Below are 20444 nucleotides of genomic sequence, written 5' to 3' on the forward strand. Positions count from 1 at the left end.
AACTAAGAATATTGTATTTTGACTCAGTTTCTCACTTTAGATCATCAGAACAATGAGAGCAGGGTAGAATAATACTATGACCACAATAATAAAATAATACAGTTTACAACCCATTTTAAGAAACTATTTTTTAAAACTTTGAGGATGGATGATATTCTGAAAAAACAAAGAAGTTGATTGACATGTATTATTTCAACAAATATTATACTATTGTCATTTTTCAAAGAACAAAAAGGGTGAATCCAACAGTATTTTATACCAGAATAATGAGATTTTTAGAAATAATAATCTTAAGTTTCCTTTATTGCATTTATTGATAATGCAACAGAACAGATTTCAGACCATTGAAAGGAATACACGACAGTATATGAGTTCAACTTTATTGTTATCAGAAAACAGATGTTTTCTATAAAGAAGGCCCAATGTATGCTGCTCATCCAAAGATATTCAGAAATTATAGACGAATTTGTTGAAGTTCTTCTTTGTATATTTGAAGACGTCTATCCATTTTTCCTGTTGATACAGAATTGATCCATTTCCAATATTAACCTATCTCTGAGTAGATAGGTTCAGGTTCAAGTACTGAAAGTTCACATCGTTTTGAAAACACCATTCTACATCTCATGATTTATAATGCTGTCTAAATTTCCTTTCTCTCATGGAGTTGGCCACTAACTTCCCAACAATCTGTATGTTAGCTCTTTTGAGTATTGGGTGTCCATTCACTACAAGACAAAACACATATTTACATTAATGAATTTTCAATGAAGATGATAAAAATGCATTGTGAATCTGAAATCCAAGAATATTACAGGAAAATAATTATGTTTGTTCTATAAGATGCAAAAGACTTGACATGGGCAGATTTTGTTCTGGTGTCTTTCATGACCTTATATATGCCAAGAGGATCAGGGAGACTTAGTGCTGAACCAAAGAGTTGAGGGAAGAGATGGTAGAACCTGGATTTCACCAATATTACAAAATACTTGAAATGAATTAGATGTAACCTATGTTAGACCCTGGAGCCCTGGTGGTGCAGTGGTTAAGATTTATAGCTGCTAACCAAAAAGGTTGGCAGTTCGAATCCACAAGCCGTTCCTTGGAAACCCTATGGGGCAGTTGTATTCTGTCCTATAGGGTCACTACGAGTTGGAATCGATTTGATGGCAATGAGTAGGTTAGACCTTAAGAACAACAGCTCTGAAATACTTTTCATTTTAAATACTATTTGTATAGATTGCTTCTTTTATTTGCTTCTACAATTCATCTTTATGTATAAAACGACTTTCTAAATAAGCAATAAAAGCCATAGACTTGCCATAGCCACCATTAAACACAGAGCTAATTTATATATAGGGCAGTATATCTTTGCTCTTCAGGTTCCATACTTGTTATTAAACAAAAATTAAATCAACTGTTAAAAACTAATTAAAGTTATAAAAAGAACATCCACATTGCTAAAAAGAAATTAATAACTCGATGTACAGTAAGGAACAGGATATTGTTACTGTTCCCATGTATATCTATATCATCATTAGACAAAGAGCAAGGTCTTATAACTACACAACTAAAGCAAATTAAGATATTAATGAAATAATTGGTGTTAGTAATTATCATCACAAGTGTGATCATAAGGAGTCCTGGTCGCACAACAGTTAAAGGGCTTGGCTGCTGATTGAAAGGTCGGTGGTTCGAACCAACCAGCTGCTCTGTGGAAGAAGTCTGCTTCCGTAAAGATTACAGCCTTGGAAACCCTCTTGGGCAGTTCTCCTCTGCCCTGTAGGGTTGCTATGAGTCAGAATTGACTCCATGGCAATGGGTTTAGCTTTCGGTTTAGTGTGATCATAGAAAAAGGGACCACCTTTAGATTACTGTACTAGATTAACTAGATGTCAATCTAGTAGTTATATGAGACAAGAATGGGGTAAGCATGTTAGTTTTCAAGACGAGATCTTAGAATAAGATCCTTATTGTGGATTTTTTTGGATAATATGCAATATCAAACATACATTTCATCAGTCAGAAAATAACTAAAATATGGGGTTAATCAAAGTAGAAAAATAGAAGGAAAAGGGAATGTTATGATTCAAGCTCTTGTTCCTATACATTTATGAGTGAATCCTGGCATAGCACTTAAACTCAGCTTCCTCATTGTTGGAATGGGGATAATATCTATCTTGCTCAACTGCTGAAAAGACCCAAAAACATATATCAAAAGATGTATGTGTCTGACATTTCATAAGTATTCAAAATACAGTTTGCATATCATTATTATTATTATCAACAGTATGACATTATAATAATGGCTTTAAAAAGAAATTTTCACTAACAATTGTATAATCTATTATTTCATAAATACTTTAAATAAAAGATCATTTCATTTTGGGAAGAATAAAAATACAAGTACACATGATGTATTTTTAATCTTTCAAAGTAAATATTCTTGACCTTCATTTTTGTCATATGGCAAAACAGATTCAGGGAACAATCATTTTGATTAAAACGAGTCAAACCCTGAATAAAATGTTAAATATATTTTAACTGCATTGCCAAGCTGGCAGAGAAGGAGGAAAATATAGATGCCAAAAAACAAAGTGAAATCAATAACCTTAGTAGATACTTGAGTGTCAAAGCCAACTTTTTGGTGTGAGGTTTTGGGCTGAGCCTGGAGACCAGAGTTTCCCCCTTGAGAAGTGTGGGGACAGGAGGTAAAGCGGAGGGTCCACCCACAATAGGGAGTCCAGCACGAGGCCACAATACATAGCTACAGCATCAGAGTACAGGGAATGCTGCCTTATCTACTTTGTGCTGCTGTAATAGAAATAACATAAGTAGGTATCTTTAAAGAACAGAAATTTATATTCTCACAGTTCAGGAGATTAAAAACCTAAATTTCACTATGTGGCTATTTCAGCTTTAGTACCTGCCAGAAATCCTTGGCATTCTGGAGCTTATAGATACATCTGTCTCTGTTGCCTGTCTTCCTCTTCCCCCGTGTGGGTCTCTGTGTCTATACTACTCTTTTTATAATTCGAAAGTGATTAGGTTTAGGATTGTCCCTACACAAGCATTACCTCATTAACCTAACACTGCTCCCCTCCTCCTCCCCACCTCCCCTGCAAAAAAACCGCTATTTTCAAATAAGGTTAGGTTTACAGTTAGAGGGATTAGAACTTCATTACACGTTTTGGGAAGACACAATTCAATCCATAACAGATATAAAAATAAAATGATACAGGTAAACCTCATTTTATTGAGCTTCATTTATTTCACTTTGTAGATTCTGTGTTTTTTACAAATTGAAGGTTTGTGGCAGCCCTGCATTGAGCAAGTCTGTTGACGCCATTTTTCCAACATGCTCACTTCGTGTCTCTGTGTCACATCTTGGTAATTCTCGCAATATTTCAAACTTTTTCATTATTATTATATCTCTCATGGTGATCTGTGACCAGTGATCTTTGATGTTACTATTGTGGTTGCTTTGGCGCACCACCAATCGTGCCCATATAAGATGGTGAACTTAATCGATAAATGTTGTGTGCGTTCTGACTGCTCCAGTCAGGCCATTTCCCCAGCTCTCTCCCTCCCCTTGGGCCTCCCTATTCCCTGAGTCAAGACAATATTGAAATTAGGCCGATTAATAACCCTACAATGGCCTCTAAGTGTTTAAATGACAGGAAGAGCCTCACGTCTCTCACTTTAAATCAAAAGCTAGAAATGATTTAAGCTGTAGCAAAGAAGGCATGTCGAAAGCCAAGATAGGCCCAAAGCTAGGCCTCTTGTGCCAAACAGGTAGCCAGGTTGTGAATGCAAAGGAGAGGTTCTTGAAGGAAATTAAAGGTGCTACTCCAACGAACACACGAATGACAAGAAAGCAAAACAGCCTTATTGCTGATATGGAGAAAGTTTTAGTGGTCTGGATAGAAAATCAAACCAGCCACAACATTCCCTTAAGCCAAACCCTCATCCAGAGCAAGGCCCAAACTCTCTTCAATTCTGTGAAGGCTGAGAAAGGTGAGGGAGCTGTAGAAGAAGAGTTTGAAGCTCGCAGAGGTTGGTTCATGAGGTATAAGGAAAGAAGCTGTCTCCATAACATAAAAGTGCAAGATGACGCAGGAAGTGCTCATGTAGAAGCTACAACAAGTTATCCAGAAGATACCGGATGAGATAATTGATGAAGGTGGCTACACCAAACAACAGATTTTCAGTGTAGACAAAACAGCCTTATACTGGAAGACGACGCTATCTAGGACTTAAATAGCTAGAGAGGAGAAATCAATGCCTGACTTCAAAGTGTTAAAGGACAGGATGACTAACTCATTAGGGTCCCATGCAGCTGGAGACTTTAAGTTGAAGCCAATGCTCATTTGCCATTCTGAAAATCCTAGGGCCCTTAAGGATTATGATAAATGCACTCTGTTGTATAAATGGAACAACAAAGCCTGGGTGACAGCATGACTGTTTACAGCATGGTTTACTGAATAGTTTAAGCCCACTGTTGATACCTACTGCTCAGAAAAAAAGATTCCTTTCAAAATATTACTGCTCATTGACAATGCACCTCGTCACCCAAGAGCTCTGATGGAGATGTACGAGGAGATTAATGTTGTTTTCATGCCTGCTAGCACATCCATCCTGCAGCCCATGGATCAAGGAGTAATTTTGAGTTTCAAGTCTTATTATTTAAGAAATACATTTCATAAGGCAATAGCTGCCATAGACAGTCATTCCTCTGATGGATCTAGGGAAAGTAAATTGAAAGCCTTTTGAAAAGGATTCACCATTCTAGATGCTACTAAGAACATTCATGATTCATGGGAGGAGGTTAAAATGAGTTGATTCCAACCCTCATGGATGACTTTGAGGGGTTCAAGACTTCAGTGGAGGAAGTAACTGCAGATGTGGAAGAAACAGCAAAAGAGCTGGAACTAGAAGTGGAGCCTGAAGACGTGACTGAATTATTGCAATCTCATGTTAAAACTTTAACAGATGAGGAGTTGCTTCTTACGGATGAGCAAAGCAAGTGGTTTCTTGATATGGAATCTAATCCTAGTGAAGATACTGTGAACACAGTTGTAATTTTTAATTGTTGTATGTACTTTTTTAGACATATTGCTATTGCACACTTAATAGACTACAGCATAGTGTAGACATAAATTTTATATGCACTGGGAAAACAAAAAATTCATGTGACTCACTTTATTGCAGTATTTGCTTTATAGTGGTGGTCTGGCACCGAACCTACAATATCTCTGAGGTATGCCTGTAATAATTCCGTAATAATTTTTTTTTTTAAATCTTCAAAGCAGGGGACAGCAAGGCAATTTTCCATTTCAAACTTGAGGCTTGATAAATAGGAAAATATATATATATCTCCTGAGAATTTATAACTCCAAAGCTAGCCCCTGGTTTGGTGTCCAAATTCAAGTCACTTGTATAGTCCAAAAATCTCAAATAATTTTAGGCTTGTTGAGGTCCAAGAAAAAGAAGGCTAGATGGCATAAATGGTTTTCTCCCAGCTAAAAAAACAAAAAATTTTTTTTTTTTTTTACTAACTGAAAAGTTAGTGGTTCAAACCCACCCAGTGACTCTGTGGAATAAAAGCCTGGCAATCTGCTTCCACAAAGACTACAACTAGGAAAGCCCTATGGAGCAATTTTACTTTATAACGCATAGATTGCCATGAGTCGGAATCTACTCAAAGACAATGGGTTTGGTTTGGTTTTTGGTTTGGGCATCAAGGAGGCAATAAAAAACCTCTCTGGAAGAAAGCAACTTCAACCAGGGCCTTCAAAATATATCATAAACAATATTTTGCTCAACCCTAAAAGTTGAAATGTGTTTTTTTATAGTTTATTTTATTTTTGTTGAGAATATACACAGAAGAACATACACCAATTCAACGATTTCTACATGTGCAATTCAGTGATATTAATTATATTCTTCAAGCTGTGCGACCATTCTCTCCCTCTTTTTCTGAGTTGTTCCTCTTCCATTAACGTAAACTCACTGTCCCCTATCTTTGCTATCTAATCTTTTGAGTTGCTATTGTCAGTTTGATCCCATATAGATAGATCTTAAAAGAGCACAATGCTTAAGGCAGACATTCTTTATTAGTTAAGCTAAATTATTGTTTGTTTTAAAGGAGACTTCAGAAGATATTTTTGGTTTAAGGTTTAAAGATTATCTTAGGGAAATAATTTCAGGGCCTCGTCCTGCCTCCATGGCTCCAGAAAACTGGCTTCCATGAGAATTTGAAATTCTGATCTGCATTTTACCCTTTTTGATCAAAGATTCTGTAGAAGAATCTTTGATCAAAATGTTGACTAGGGGTAGCCAGGCACCATCCAGCTGTTCTGGTCTGATGGCAAAGGGGCAGTTGTTCATGGAGACAATTAGCCACACATTCCATTTCCTCCTTCAATCCTAACTCTTTTTCTTCCTCTGTTGTTCCAGGCAAATGGAGACCAATTGTTTTACCTTAGATGGCTGCTTGCAAGTTTTGAAGACCCCAGGCGCTACACAACAAACTAGGAGGTAGAACAGAAGCACTAAATGCATTATTAGGCCCATTAGCTGGAACGTACCATGAAACCATAACATTAAACCTCCAAATCACGGAACCAAATTCCATGAGGTGTTTTATTATACATAAGCAGTTTCAGCAGCTACTCTTTTTTTTTTTGGTATTAAATATATCTATCACATAGCTTTTGCTTATTCAGCTTTTTTATAGGTGTACAAATTATTGACAGCAATTACCTTAATTGGCTGTGCAACCCTACCCTTAATCAATGAGATTTTTCTATCACCATAAACTGAGGCTAAGTACCTCTTAATCAATAACACCACCCACCCCCGCCCCCCCCCACCCCCAGGCTTGGAAATGAAGGTTTCAAGCAGTACCTACCGTATGATTCCAGCTTTTTTTTTTTTTTACTAATTTACATGCATAGGAAAACATGTAAAATATTAAATTCAAATGTTAGCAGTGAGTTTAATTAAATACTTTATATCTTCTTTTTCCTTATCGATATTTTCAACAGAAAACATTTTTGTAAAAATAATAATGTTGAGGATTTTTTAAAGTGTCTGGATTGGAATATATTGTAGGGATTCATTTTTATTGCAGATAATGCAAAAACAATCAGAAATTTTTGTTTACATCCTGATAATTAAAAAATGACTTCAAATTGGAAAAAAAATTCAAATAAAATAGATAATATACTTAATATGCATTTTATAGGCTGTGTTTTTTCAGAAAATGGATTTTTTTCCCCACAAAGGTTGAAAGTATGGTTTTGCCTTCTGTTTTCTTTTAAACTGTCTCCGATTTTTCGTATTCACAAGTGTACTGTATTATCTGTCATATAATTTTCCCTGACCTATTCAAGGTTGTGCATTATTCTATACTATTGGTTACTATCTATGAATGCTTCAGAATGAATCTTTGTAGAGCAACTTTGAAAGAAGATGAGCACAGATTGTATTAGAAAATAAAATATACATAAAAATCAACAAGTACCTATTTAGTCCTATTTGTTCAGGTTCGTGCTAAGTACTCTGGGGTGATATCACCAGCACTAGCTGAGAGCTTTTTGAGTCTGCCTGTGTTTCCTAATTGTGGAACAACAAATACACAAATAAACTGCAATTATTATGCTACTTCATAGAAATTTAGTAAAAAACAAAAACCAAAAAAGGGAGGGGGAGTGAAAGCATCTACCTAGCACAGTATCATCATGGTCCTGCCCACCAGAAAATGTTCATAGTTGATACAAAGTAAATATAGTTCTAGATGAAAAATAATTAAGGATATATTTAAGTAGTTATCTTTGATGATATTATACAGAAGCAGTCCCAGCTTGAATGTAAGTTCTGTGCACCTTAGGATTTCAGACAGGGATTTGCCCAGAAGACTCAGAACTAATCCTGTAGAGGATCTCTTTGCAAAGAAAGACCGAGAAACTTCCTTGGGGAAAACCCCATAATGAGAAGAGTGGCAGTTTGCAGGGATGGGTGGTTCTATGTACTCGGAGGTGCCTCTTGCCAAGATGATTTTGCTTTGACCTCCACTCCCCTGTTCTTCCCCACACCCCCCCCATGTCTGTCAGTTTGTCGTACTGTGGGGGCTTGTGTGTTGCTGTGATGCTAGAGGCTATGCCACCAACATTCAAACACCAGCATGGTCACGCATGGCGTACAGGTTTCAGTGGAGCTTCCAGACTAAGACAGACTAGGAAGAAGGATCTAGTCATCTACTTCTGAAAAGAATTAGCCAGTGAAAACCTTATGAATAGCCGCAGAACATTGTCTGATATAGTGCCGGAAGATGAGCCCCTCAGGGTGGAAGGCACTCAAGAGATGACTGGTGAAGAGCTGCCTCCTCAAAGTAGAGTCGACTTTAATGATGTAGATGGAGCCAAGCTTTCAGAACCTTCATTTGCTGATTTGGCATGACTCAAAATAAAAAGAAACACCTACAAACATCCATTAATAATCAGAACCTGGAATGTACAAAGTATGAATCTAGGAAAACTGGAAATCACCAAAAATGAAATGGAACACATAAACATCAATATCCAAGGCATGAGTGAGCTGAAATGGACTGGTATTGGCCATTTTGAATTGGACAATCATACAGTTTACTATGCAGGGAATGACAACTTGAAGAGGAATGGCATTGCATTTATCACCAAAGAGAACATTTCAAGATCTATCCTGAAGTACAGTGTTGTCAGTGATAGGAAAGTATCCATACATCTACAAGGAAGACCAGTTAATATGACTATTATTCAAATTACTCACCAACCACTAAGGCCAAAGAGGAAGAAATTGAGATTTTAACCAACTTCTGCAGTCTGAAATTGATCAAACATGCAATGAGGAAGCTTTGATGATTGGTGGTGACTGGAATGTGAAAGTTGGAAACAAAGAAGAACGAATGGTAGTTGAAATATGTGGCCTTTGTGATAGAAAAGATCCTGGAGATCACATGATAGAATTTTGCAAGACCAATGACTTCTTCATGGCAAATACATTTTTTCACCAACATAAAGGACAACTATACATGTGGTCCTAGCCAGACAGAATACACAGGAATCAAATCGACTACATCTGTGGAAAGACCTGACGGAAAAGCTCAATATCATCAGTCAGAGCAATGCCAGGGGCCAACTTTGGAACAGACCATCAATTGCTCATAAGCAAGTTCAAGTTGAAACTGAGGAAAATTAGAACAAGTACATGAAAGCCAAAGTATGACCTTGAGTACATTCCACCTGAATTTAGTAAGTGTCTCTAAAATATGTTTGATGCATTGAACACTAACGACTGAAGACAGATGAGTTGTGGAATGACATTATGAACATCATACACGAAGAAAAGTAAGAAATCATTAAAAAGACAAGAAAGAAAGAGAAGGCCAAAATGAATGTCAGGAGACCCTAAAACTTGCTCTTGATGTTGAGTAGCTAAAGCAAAAGAAATGATGAAGTGAAAGAGCTGAATGGAAGATTTCAAAGGGCAGCTCGAGAAAACAAAGTAAAGTGTTATAATGGCATATGCAAAGACCTGGAGATAGAAAACCAAAAGGGAGGAACATGCTCAGCATTTCTCAAGCTGAAAGAACTGAAGAAAAAATTCAAGCCTCGCGTTGCAATACTGAAGGTTTCTACGAGGTAAATATTAAATGATGTAGGAAGTATCAAAAGAAGATGGATGGATAAGATGTATCAATTGATCTCAACCCACCTGGAACAAAGTAGAATGAAAAACATTAAAGACACAAGGTAAAGATGAGCCCAAGAGACAAAAAGGGACACATAAACCAGAGACTACAGCAGCCTGAGACTGGAAGAATTAGATGGTGCCTGGCTACCACCAATGACTGCCCTGACAGGGAACACAACAGAGAATCCCTGATTGAGCAGGAGAACAGTGGGATGCAGATCTCAAATTATCGTAAAAAAGACCAGACTTAATGTTCTGACTGAGACTAGAAGCACCCCAGAGGTCATGGTCCCTGGGCCCTTTTTAGCACAGGACTGGAACCATTCCCGGAGCCAATTCTTCAGACAGGGATTGGACTGGACTATAAGACAGAAAATGATACTGGTGATGACTGAGCTTCTTGGCTCAAGTAGATGCATAAGACTATATGGGCAGCTCCTGTCTGGAGGCCAGACGAGAGGACAGACAGGAACAGGAGCTGGCTGAATGGACACAGGGAATACAGGGTAGAAGGAGGAAGTATGCTGTCTCATTAGGAGGAGTGCAGCTAGGAGTACATAGCAAGGTGTGTGTAAGTTTTTGTAAGACAGGCTGACTTGATTTGTAAACTTTCACTTAAAGCACAATTTAAAAAAAATCTCCAAAGGGATGGAGGGTAACTTCCATTTATAATCAAGAAAAATAAATAAATAAATAAAAGGAGATGGATGGAATACGCAGAGCCGCTAAACCAAAAAGAACTGTTCAACATTCAACCATTTCAGGAAGTAGGATACGATAAGGAACTGATGGTACCAAAGGAAGAAGTTCAAGTTGCACTAAAGGCATTGGTGAAAAACAAGGGTCCAGGAATTGACAGAATACCAATTAAGATGTTTCAACAAATGGAGGCAGTGCTGGGAGTGCTCACTAGTCTATGCCAAGAAATTTTGAAGACAGTTACCTGACCAACAGACTGGAAGAGATCCCTGTTTATGCCTATTCCCATGCTCCTAGCTCCCTAGCCTACCACTCAGGCAATAGTAATGGCTTCATAAAAAGTGACTGAAAATAAATCATCTCCTTTCTGGTGCTTATGAATTTTGAACCAAAGGGAAAAGGTTACAAATAGCTAATAATTACTTTAATCTTGCATTTTAAAATAATTAATTCCCCCTCTTAAATCCATAAAATATGTTAAAAATAGCTATTTAATATGAGGTAACACTTCATATATACATGACCCCAGGCAGAATATCATAGAATAGAGAAGAGAATTGCATTTCAAGAAAAAGTTTGAAAGCCCAAAGCAAAAACAATACTCTTGATAGAAAGGCTTCTACTTGGAAGAGTATGGGCTTTGTTTAGAATGAACAGCAATCTGAGACAGAATCTGAAGGACTTATCACATGGGCTAGCAGACTGACAGGGGATCAGACGAATAGACATTAATGCGCTCTTGAGGAAAGGCTAGGCATTCTATCCCTTGTGTTTTGCCCTACGGAAATAAAAAATGTGAAACTCAAATGCTAGAAAGTACGTATGGTTTATGCAAAAATCCAGGATCAGAGGACTTTTGTTGAAGGGAGATGAAAACCTTTCAGAAAAACCGTGTGCCCAATATGGTGCCTCAGCAATACTTATAGGCAGCATCTAGATGGTGGTTCTGTAGTCTGATAGAACAAACTGAAGCCTAATGTGGTGTGAGGAGAGCTACTGAAGTTTCTGAGCTTCTCAGAGGGGTATGGGAATTCTGTGAAGACTAGCTGACTGGAAGAGGGCTAAGGTCAGGTAAGGAGGGAATGGAGTATATGCACTTCAATACTAGGGCTGTGGCAGACATTAAGAATGGATACCAGTGAATGGCACCTGTACTGGGTTGAACAGTGCCCCCCCAAAATTCATCACCACTCACAACCTATAAATGTGATCTTATTTGGAAAAAGGGTCTTTGCCGATGTAATCAAGTTAATTATAGAGATGGAGATTTGGAGATACACAGACACACCCAGAGCAAAGACAGCCATGTGAAGATAAAAGTAGGAAATAGAGTAATGCAGTCATAAGCCAAGGAATGCCAAGGATTGCTGGCAACCACTAGAAACTAGGAAGAGGCAAAGAAGGATCCTCCTCTCGAGTCTTCAGAGGGATCATGGGCCTTGAATTCAGACTTCCAGTCTTTGTATTCAATCTGTGCTTTGGGCAAATAACCCGAGAAGCTGGACTATATGAAGAAGAATGGGGCGTCAGGATTGGGTGAAGACTCATTAACAACTTGTGACATGCAGATGACACAACCTTGCTTGCTGAAAGTGAAGAGGACTCGAAGCCCTTACTCATGAAGATCAAAGCCTTCAGTATGGATTACACCTCAATATAAAGAAAACAAAGATCCTCACTACTGGACCAATAAGCAACATCACAATAAACAGAGAAAAGACAGAAGTTGTCAAGGATTTCATTTTACTTGTATCCACAATCAACACCCATGGAAGTAGCAGTCAAGAAATCAAATGACACATTGCATTGGGCAAATCTGCTGCAAAAGACTTCTTTAAAGTGTTGAAAAGCAAAGATGTCACCTTGATGACTAAGGTGTGCCTGATGCAAGCCATGGTATTTTCAAATCACTTCATAAACATCTGAATTGATGCCTTTGAATTGTTGTGTTGGTGAATAACATTGAATATACCCTGGACTGCCAGAAGAATGAACAAATCTGTCTTGGAAGAAGTACAGCTGGAATGCTCCTTGGAAGTGAGGATGGTGAGACTTAGTCTCACATTCTTTGGACATATTACCAGGAGGGATCATACTTGGTGAAGTAGAAGGTCAGCAAAAAAAGAGGAAGGCCCTCAACAAGATGAATTGACACAGTGGCTGCGACAATGGGATCAAGCACAACAACAGTTGTGAGAATGGCACAGGACCCAACGGTGTTTCGTTCTGTTGTATATACGGTTGCTATGAGTCAGAACCGACTCAACAGCAGCGAACAACAACAACATGTCTCCGTAAGTGTCAGAGAGTAAATTCAACTCTTTTAAGCTGCCCATTTGTGATGCTTTATTACAGCAACCCTAGGAAACTAACATAGCACCCAAAGTCCATGTGGGATGATTTACACCACAATGGAGGCCAACAAGGACAAGAGGCCACATACAGGCTGCCTCTCAAAAGATAAAAGGAAATGGGGGAAGCAGGCCTGTTATAACAGAATATGCAAGCCCAGAGTGAGAAAGAATAGAGAAGGAAACTTAGATGGCGTATGCAAATAACAAGCAGCATAAAAACACAAAAGTTAGTAATATCGTTTATGGGATATTGAGAACAAGCCAGTCTGATTACTAATAAAGGGATATTTTGTATGCATAAGACTTGATTATGAAACTATATAATGTACGATAAAGTTTCATCAATGGTAATATCAACTTAACTCTAGGAGGTGGGAAAACAATAGAGCCGACCTAATTAGCTTTGGAAATCAGTGTTATGACTGAAAAGTGAAAGCTGAAGACAAAAGTAACTGTGCATAAACACTCTAGTCTATTTATTAAAGTTGTTGCTGGGGGGGTTCCGGTTAACAAGTCTGAAACTGCTTTACGTGTATAAGAGAGCTGAAACAAAAAATAAATGAATGGTGGATGATGGGTGCCAGGTTTCTCACTGTTGGAGAAGCAAGTTAGAGATTAAGCAAGAAAAGAAAGCTAGAACGAACCATGTGGTACTGGATTAGGGTCAGAGACATCAGTATAAACTCGTGTTTAGCTGAATATTGATACAGATAGAGAGATAAATAACTGTAGATATGTTTTCATACATGGGTTAGTACAGGTAGTCTCAGACTTATGACATGTTCGAGTTACAACGAACTACACTTATGACCGTCTTTTTTTTTGTACATTTTACCATTGTTGTTGTTAGGTGTCATCGAATCAGTTCCAAATCATAGTGACCTTCTGTACAACAGAATGAAACACTGCCCAGTCATGTGCCGTCCTCACAACTGTTATGCTGGAGCCCACTGTTGCAGCCTCTGTGTCAATCTATTTTATTGTTAGTAGTATACAATGTTGCAGTGTACAATTTGCTGATGTTATCATTCTTAGATGTTCACTCACAGATGGTCAAAGATCAAATTTATAAAGGTACTGATAATAAAAGGCAATACTAATGAAAGCTAAAAAAAAAAAAAAAAGAGGTATTTGACTTATGTCAGAACCAACTTACCACAGAGTATTCATATACCTGTGTTCATATATATTTCCTCACTCTGTCCTCCAAGAGCCTAGAAACAGTGTCAACTCAGTAGCAATGAGCACACCCAGTGTCTACTTCTTGGTTTCGAATGTCGTTGTTGTTGTCATGTGCCACTGAGTCAATTCTGACTCTATAGGACAGAATAGAACTGCCCATAGTGTTTCCTAGGCTATAGTTTTTACGGAAGCATATTGCCAGATCTTTTCTCCCATGGAACAACTGGTGGATTTTAACCCCAGACTTTTCAGTTAGCAGCCTGGTTTCTAATACCATAGTCCAGTTAAAGTAAGTGGGGCTCCTTGGAGAAATGGCTGATTCCAGGGATGGGGCTGGGAAAATACAAGATGAGCCCGGAGTGTCTTACAGTTCCAGAAAGTAAGGAAATGCTCAAAAAACAAAAGGGACACAGGAATCAATGTGAAAAACCTTCCAATGTCCAAAGCTGGAACAATTTGAGCAACAAAATAAATAATATAGAATTAGATTATAACCCAAAGTATAATAACTATCTGAGTCCATCTGATGTAAATGTTTGAATAAATAAAAAAATGGGCTAGGTGACACCAACCTTTATTACAGAAGATTTCTAAATAATTTATTTAGATACTTCCTCCTTCAGAGGGTAATAATTTCCCACTTCCATTCCTTGAGGGTGGGCTGGACTTAAGTGTTTCCAAAGAGCAGATTACAGAAAAAAAAAAAAGAAAGAAAGGAAAGGAAAAAAAGAACTTTATAGTGGAAAAAGTTGGCAAACACTACCTCGCACAAGTGATCAAGGCTAATATCACCAGGAATAAGTGATGCTGATAGGATGTATCCCCTAATCTGATGTGATGAGAAGGGTACTTTGCTTCCGTGAGAAACCTGTAACCTCAGCCTAACCATGAGAAAAACATGAGACAGTTACAAATTAAGGGATATTCTATGAACTATATGACCAGTAATCCTCAAAACTGTCAAGACCATGAATAAACAAGGAAACTCTGAAAAACTGGTAAGGTCAGGAGAAGCCTAAGCAAACATGACAGCTGAACATGATGTGGTATCCTGGATAAGATCCTGGCATAGAAAAAGGATGTGAACGGAAAACACTAGTGAAATCCAATTGAAGTCTGGAGTTTAGTTTAAAATGTACCAGTGTTGGTGTCTTAGTCTTGACAATTGTACCATGGTTATTTAAATTGTTAACAATAGGAGAACTGGGTGAGAGAACTCTCTGTATTATCTTTATAACTTTCCTATAGATCAAAATTATTCCAAAATTAAAAAATTAAAAATAGTGTCAGAAACATTTTCTTTAACAAAAGAAAGAAGTAGCACCAGTGACCCAAACATTGGCTTACAATAATAGAAACATACAAGACAATTTTATAGCTCTGATACAAGGATGACATAAAGCCTTTTTAGGTCTCCTTGTACAAACCTGGGGGTACAGTTTTCACCAAATTAAAAACCATGGCAAAATATACTATTCATGATTTTTAGAAAGTAACGGCCCTATTTCAATCCTCTCATCTCAGTTAGTCTACTCATGCACAAACTCACCTCCAAACTGTCCCTGGGTATCTCTTTTCCTTGAATGCCTTTATCCTTATCTCTCTACTTGCTGATTTCTTGCCCATTCTTCAATATGAGGCTAAATTAATGCTACCTGATGAGTTCCCAGCATTGGCAAATGCTTTGTCTTGTGAACTTCTCTAATATTTTTGCCCTAGGCCAGTTTACCCTTTTGAGCATCACAGTTTTCATTTTCTTCCACAAGAACATGGAGAGTCCATTGACTGAGAAAATACAGAATTACAAAAGAGCTAAACCAAACCAAACAAACAGAGAAAACTACTGGAAGTTTTAGGGGATGTAGAATATCTGCAAAACTGCAAAAGATAGATTGAGGGATAGATAGAGGGATGGATAAACAGATAAATATGTGATAAAGCGACACAGTAAGTTGTGAATGATCAAATTTATGTGTTCATTTACGTGTGCCCCCTGTAAAATTTCTTTGAAATTTTTCTGTATGTTTAAAAGTTTTCTTAATAAAATATTGGTGGGAAAAGAGACAGAGTTCAAAAACATTTTAAATTGTTATATACTTTATCAATCACAAAACAGCATTGGAAGAACCATAATTATAACAATGAGAATAATAGCTACTATTTAAAGGACATTTGGAAATCTTGGTGGGGTAATGGTTAAGTGCTATAGCTGCTAATCAAAAGGTCAGTGGTTCAAATCCACCTGGTGCTCCTTGGAAACTCTATGGGGCAGTTCTACTCGGTCCTATAGGGTCACTATGAGTCGGAATCCACTTGACGGCAGCGGGTAATACACACTTACTCTTTGTGGGGCGCTGTGCTGAGTGCTTTGCTTACGTTATCTCAATTACTTTTTTTTCTTTTTTTTACCAATACCTGATGCTAACATTAGTATTATGGGAAACTAGGACTCAGGCCTTTAAGTTCATTAAATAAGATCACACATCACATCTACTAAGTGGCCCAGCCATTATTCCATCCACATTTTCCTGCCCCCAAAATTCATGCTGTTAATGACTATACTACATACACAAATAGTTCTCATATCAATCTACTTAGGCTATAGACAAATCTTAATCTGTGTATGGATTTCACACCTTTTATGATAACTCAGCTGGAAATCATAGCACTCTTTATATCATCCATTTTTTAAGGAGCTCTATAGTATTTTATAGTGTAGCTGGAAAACCTGGTGATGTAATGGTTAAGAGTTTGGCTGCTAACCAAAAGGTCAGCAGTTTGAATCCACCAGGTGCTCCTGGGAAACCGTAAGGGGCAGTTCTACTCTGTCCTATAGGGCCACTATGAGTCGAAATTGACTCAATGGCAATGGGTTTGGGTTTTTTGGTTTTATACTAATTAGAACCCTGGTGGCATAGTGGTTAAGAGTAATGGCTGCTAATCAAAAGGTCGGCAGTTCAATTCCACCAGTCCCTCCTTGGAAACCCTGTGTGGCAGTTCTACTCTGTCCCATAGGGTCACTATGAGTTGGAATCGACTCAGTGGCAACAGATTAGGTTTTGTTGGGTTTATGCTACGTTATATCATTGCCTGTTTACATGTATGTCTGATATATTCAAAACATAGTATTTCACTTCTTTCTCTCACTATGGTAATCTCCAGGAGGGTGTCTTGCAGAAGTGAGTGCTTAATAAATAATTTTGAAATTGTTTATTTTTGTTCTATAAAAATGATATCATATTATGCATTTTTGCTTTCTTCACTCAAGAAGAATTCATGGAAATTCCTCCAAGCCAACTAGTATAGCTCTAATTCATTATTTTGAATATTACACAATAATCCATAATACAAATGGACCATAACATATTCCTCTGTTGATGTATGTTTGTGTGTACATATTAAGCCTGGTTGTTAAATTTCATCAACTTTTTTTCAGTATCTTTTTTTTTATCGATAGTGTTAAATAATTTTTATCCTTAAAAGTGTTGATGCAATAAACTATAAATAGAATTCCTAATGTGATATCACTCTTACATTCCTGGAATAGAGTGTGTTTGGCCTTTAACAGATAGCTGGACAACTTACATTTCTCTAAACGCTTGTTACTCATGATTACTAAGGCAAAAAATGCCCAACCATTTCCACCTTGTAAAAACTTTCTTTTGGGGGGGAAAAAAAAACAACTTTCTTTGGACCCTTCAAGCCCAATTATAAGAAATCCACTCTCTGTGAAAGCCCTTCAGCCAGGTTTATATAAGAGTGGCTAGAGCCACTTCCATTACCTGGATCTCATTCTCTACCCAGTGGCTATGGGATAAGGCTCCTGAGCAAGCACATGCAAGGTGAAAAGACAAGAAGTGATTTCAGAGTTTTCAATTTGAAATTCTTCCTCATCACATTTCTTCTATTGAGGATTTAAGGGAGTAATAGGAAAAGACAGGGTAATAAAAGCCAAAGACGTTTAGTCAGTGTCAAAGGCACAGATAAGAAAGTTCTCTGAGCTGACATTGATTCTAATATTCCAAACACATATCTGAGATTAACAGTGGGAGGAGGCTCACCTATAAAACACATTTTAAACCTGGAAAAATGTGTGCAGGTGCATTTTACCCCAGAAGTTCTACATAACTTAGCACATCCCTTGACCTTCATTTGTTTTTCAACTCCTGGCCATCAAATGAAGGTGGTATGATATTATTATGATAATCTAGTAAGGAATGCTCAAACAAGTGCTTAATTATTCATTTTAGTCTACATTAGAGCACCAATTCGCAATTGCATCTGAGAAGAAACTATGATAAGAAAATTAAACAAGTGTCCCAACATATGCACAAAATGGAAAAGAGCAGAGAAGGTTCAAACTATTTGTACTTATAATCTATTGAGCTCTAATTGTAATCCAATTGACCTTAATGGGGTTTAGAAAAGGGCATTTAATGGACAAACTTTTCAAAGTAGGTCAATCAGTATCTCTCTAGGAAGTGATAAAAATCCTCAAGACATTTTTAGCACAGAGCTTAAGATCGTGAACTTTGGAATCACAAAGACCAGGGTTCAAATACTGGCTCTTCCACTTATCCCCCATGTGATCTTAGGAAAGTTGGGTTTGTATTTCTTCATCTGTAAAATGAAGATAATAATAGTATTTACTTCAAAGGAGTATTGTGGGATTTAATGAAATACATATAAAGTAGTTACTTGGATAAACGCATAGTGACTTATCAATAAATTTTGGTTTTTATATTATTCCTGTTCTTTTTTGTTCATCTGTACTCAGTGGAGCCATAATAGTTCATTCTATCTGCCCTAGTGTATATTTATTTGTCTCTTGAGTTACTGCCTATATCTACCTACTAGAATGTAAGTTCCACAAAAATAAGACAGAACCTACAATGACACATGCATTTATTTAACAAATATTATTTGGCACATAAGTAGCCAAATAATATTTGTTAAATAAATGCATGAAAACATAAGTGAATGAATTAAATGATACCTATGTCAACAACTGCACTAAGCCCTCTTATTAGTGCTTAACGACTATGGTAGGTATAAGCGACAGCTTCATGTAGTCCAGTCTTCAATACAAGAATTAGCATCCCAATAAGCAAAAGTACTTGGGAACAATTCTAATTGCCCCAATTATCCAGTCTCTCAAGCACACACCTAAATGGGAGGTGAGGAGTAATGTACAGTAAAAAGTATTTTAAACACTTAAGAGAATTAAAGGATGCAAAACATTTTAAATCTTTCCCTCTTGATTTTTCTCATATTCTTTGCCTCTTCTTTGCATGAGCATAACTCTTTCTTTTCTAAAATATTCTCAAGGAACAGGATTAAAAATATCTTCCTCCCTCTCACTGCCCTCCTTCTCTCCTGCCCTTTCTTCATCAGTTATCATCCATCATAGTCTTGATTTCCCTTTTCACCTCCTCTTTCCTCGTGACACCTATATGTACACATGCATGGACACACACATAATGTACACACTGTCAACCTGTATGCCAGGGATTGTGTCAGAGTAGTGGCTTATGGAGCCTTTAACATCCCACAGTTGCAGTCAGTCCTGCCAGAGAGCCAGCCCCAATAAAACAATATTTATGTACAAGCAGTGTGCTTGCTCTGTGAAGGCAACTTTCAGACAACCAAACAATTTGCTTCTACTGCTCCACCAGATTGCTTCCTCTAATCTTTTCCTATACAAAAATTCAGTATCCAACATTCATGTGTCTGCATTCTAATATGAAGATCCTTGACAAATATAATACTTCTTTCACTTTGACTGGTTTTCAATACACAACACCCCTGCCCCCGCACACACACACCCCAAATTAAATTATGAGAAATATAAGTTTTCATTTTATTAATTGTTCTTAGGTAAATCAGGTAGATTTATCTTATCTGACATATCCAAGAGCTCTACCAACACTCAGTCCAGTTTTCCTGCCCTCCCATCACTCACGTCTCCTTATACCAGCATGACTCTAAAGACATTGCAAGACTCAGCCTGGGAAAGTTCATCAAATTTCCTTCTGCAGGATCTTAAAGCTAGGCAATGAGAACATCCAAATAAGCAAATTTATTAAGGCGAGTGTATGATATTTTTCCATCCAGGGCTCACATCTGTGGAGAGTTCTAGACAGGAAATGTTTATAGGGTAAATACTCTCCGAGTTATGAATTACCACTAGATGTCATACTTTGACATATCTAAACAAATGTGGGGCCACTTCCTACAACCAAAATGCTCTGTAGTCTAGGCACCTGTCTCAACCCTGAGAAACACCTGAAGATAAGACTGACCCACTGCCACACTGGAAACAGATAATGAGCACTCTCTGATGTAAGACCAAGGCTGGCTCTGAGAGTCATCTGATCAGGATAGAAGAACCCACTTATCCCCATCAACCAGGACCTCATTTAATAACCTGCAAAAGGCTGAGGCAAATCTACATTGTTTCTCAGTCTCCAAGTATCC

The 20444-nt window shown here is 37.5% G+C and overlaps 1 protein-coding gene across 1 annotated transcript in view; it reads right to left on the reverse strand.

Annotated features, from left to right (window-relative positions):
- Positions 1–519: 519 nt before the first annotated feature.
- LOC135233039 (IQ domain-containing protein M-like) overlaps positions 520–20444 on the reverse strand; it is a 302634-nt gene continuing 282709 nt past the window's right edge. Inside the window, exon 6 of the mRNA XM_064296152.1 lies at positions 520–725. Coding sequence (XP_064152222.1) covers positions 622–725 — 104 coding nt within the window. The 3' untranslated portion in view covers positions 520–621. The remainder of the gene's footprint in view (positions 726–20444) is intronic.

This window comes from Loxodonta africana, chromosome 13, assembly GCF_030014295.1.
Source record: "Loxodonta africana isolate mLoxAfr1 chromosome 13, mLoxAfr1.hap2, whole genome shotgun sequence".
Classification (NCBI taxonomy): Eukaryota; Metazoa; Chordata; class Mammalia; order Proboscidea; family Elephantidae; genus Loxodonta; species Loxodonta africana.